The following is a 628-nucleotide window of genomic DNA, read 5'->3' on the forward strand; positions in this document are numbered from 1 at the left end:
CCCAAAGCTGATCATAGCAGGTAAGGATCAGACTCTTACCAGCCTCCCTGGTGACAGACCCAGGAGGGACGTGGCTCCCTGAAGCCAGTAGGACCCTGATAAGCCCGTGGACACCCACAGATGTTGCAGTGCCAGGAGGTGACCTCAAACATATCTACACTGGCGGAAGCTTGTGTGCTATCCCTGTCATAGCGCTGTACCTGGGTCTGTCCCAAGCTCCTCATCTGCTCCTGTCCCCTCCACGTGCCGTCTCCCCGCAGGTGTCAGCTGCTACTCGCGCAACCTGGACTATGCTCGCATGCGAAAGATCGCTGATGCCAACAGCGCCTACCTCATGGCTGACATGGCCCACATCAGCGGCCTGGTGGCTGCCGGCGTGGTGCCCTCCCCTTTCGACCACTGCGATGTCGTCTCCACCACCACCCACAAGACCTTGAGGGGCTGCAGGGCCGGCATGATCTTCTACCGCAAAGGTGCTCGACCTGGCCAGGAAGCCAGGAAACTGCTCCCTGCCATGCACATGGGGACTGTAATTTAAAGTTCCTTCCTGCTCTAGCTGGGAAGGAGGGAGGGCAGGAAGGTCAGGGTCCTCCTCAGCATCTGGGGAGCTTCCCAGGTCCAACCATGG

At 59.6% G+C, this 628-nt stretch overlaps 1 protein-coding gene across 1 annotated transcript in view; it reads left to right on the forward strand.

Moving 5' to 3' along the window:
- The window catches only part of SHMT1 (serine hydroxymethyltransferase 1 (soluble)), a 4,140-nt gene that overhangs the window by 1,698 nt on the left and 1,814 nt on the right, over window positions 1–628 (forward strand). Inside the window, exons 6-7 of the mRNA XM_009877772.1 lie at window positions 1–20; window positions 261–473. The exon at window positions 1–20 is cut by the window's left edge and continues 2 nt beyond it. Of these exons, the coding sequence (XP_009876074.1) occupies window positions 1–20; window positions 261–473 (233 nt within the window). The remainder of the gene's footprint in view (window positions 21–260; window positions 474–628) is intronic.

Source organism: Apaloderma vittatum, unplaced genomic scaffold, assembly GCF_000703405.1.
Source record: "Apaloderma vittatum isolate BGI_N311 unplaced genomic scaffold, ASM70340v1 scaffold26881, whole genome shotgun sequence".
NCBI classification, from domain to species: Eukaryota; Metazoa; Chordata; class Aves; order Trogoniformes; family Trogonidae; genus Apaloderma; species Apaloderma vittatum.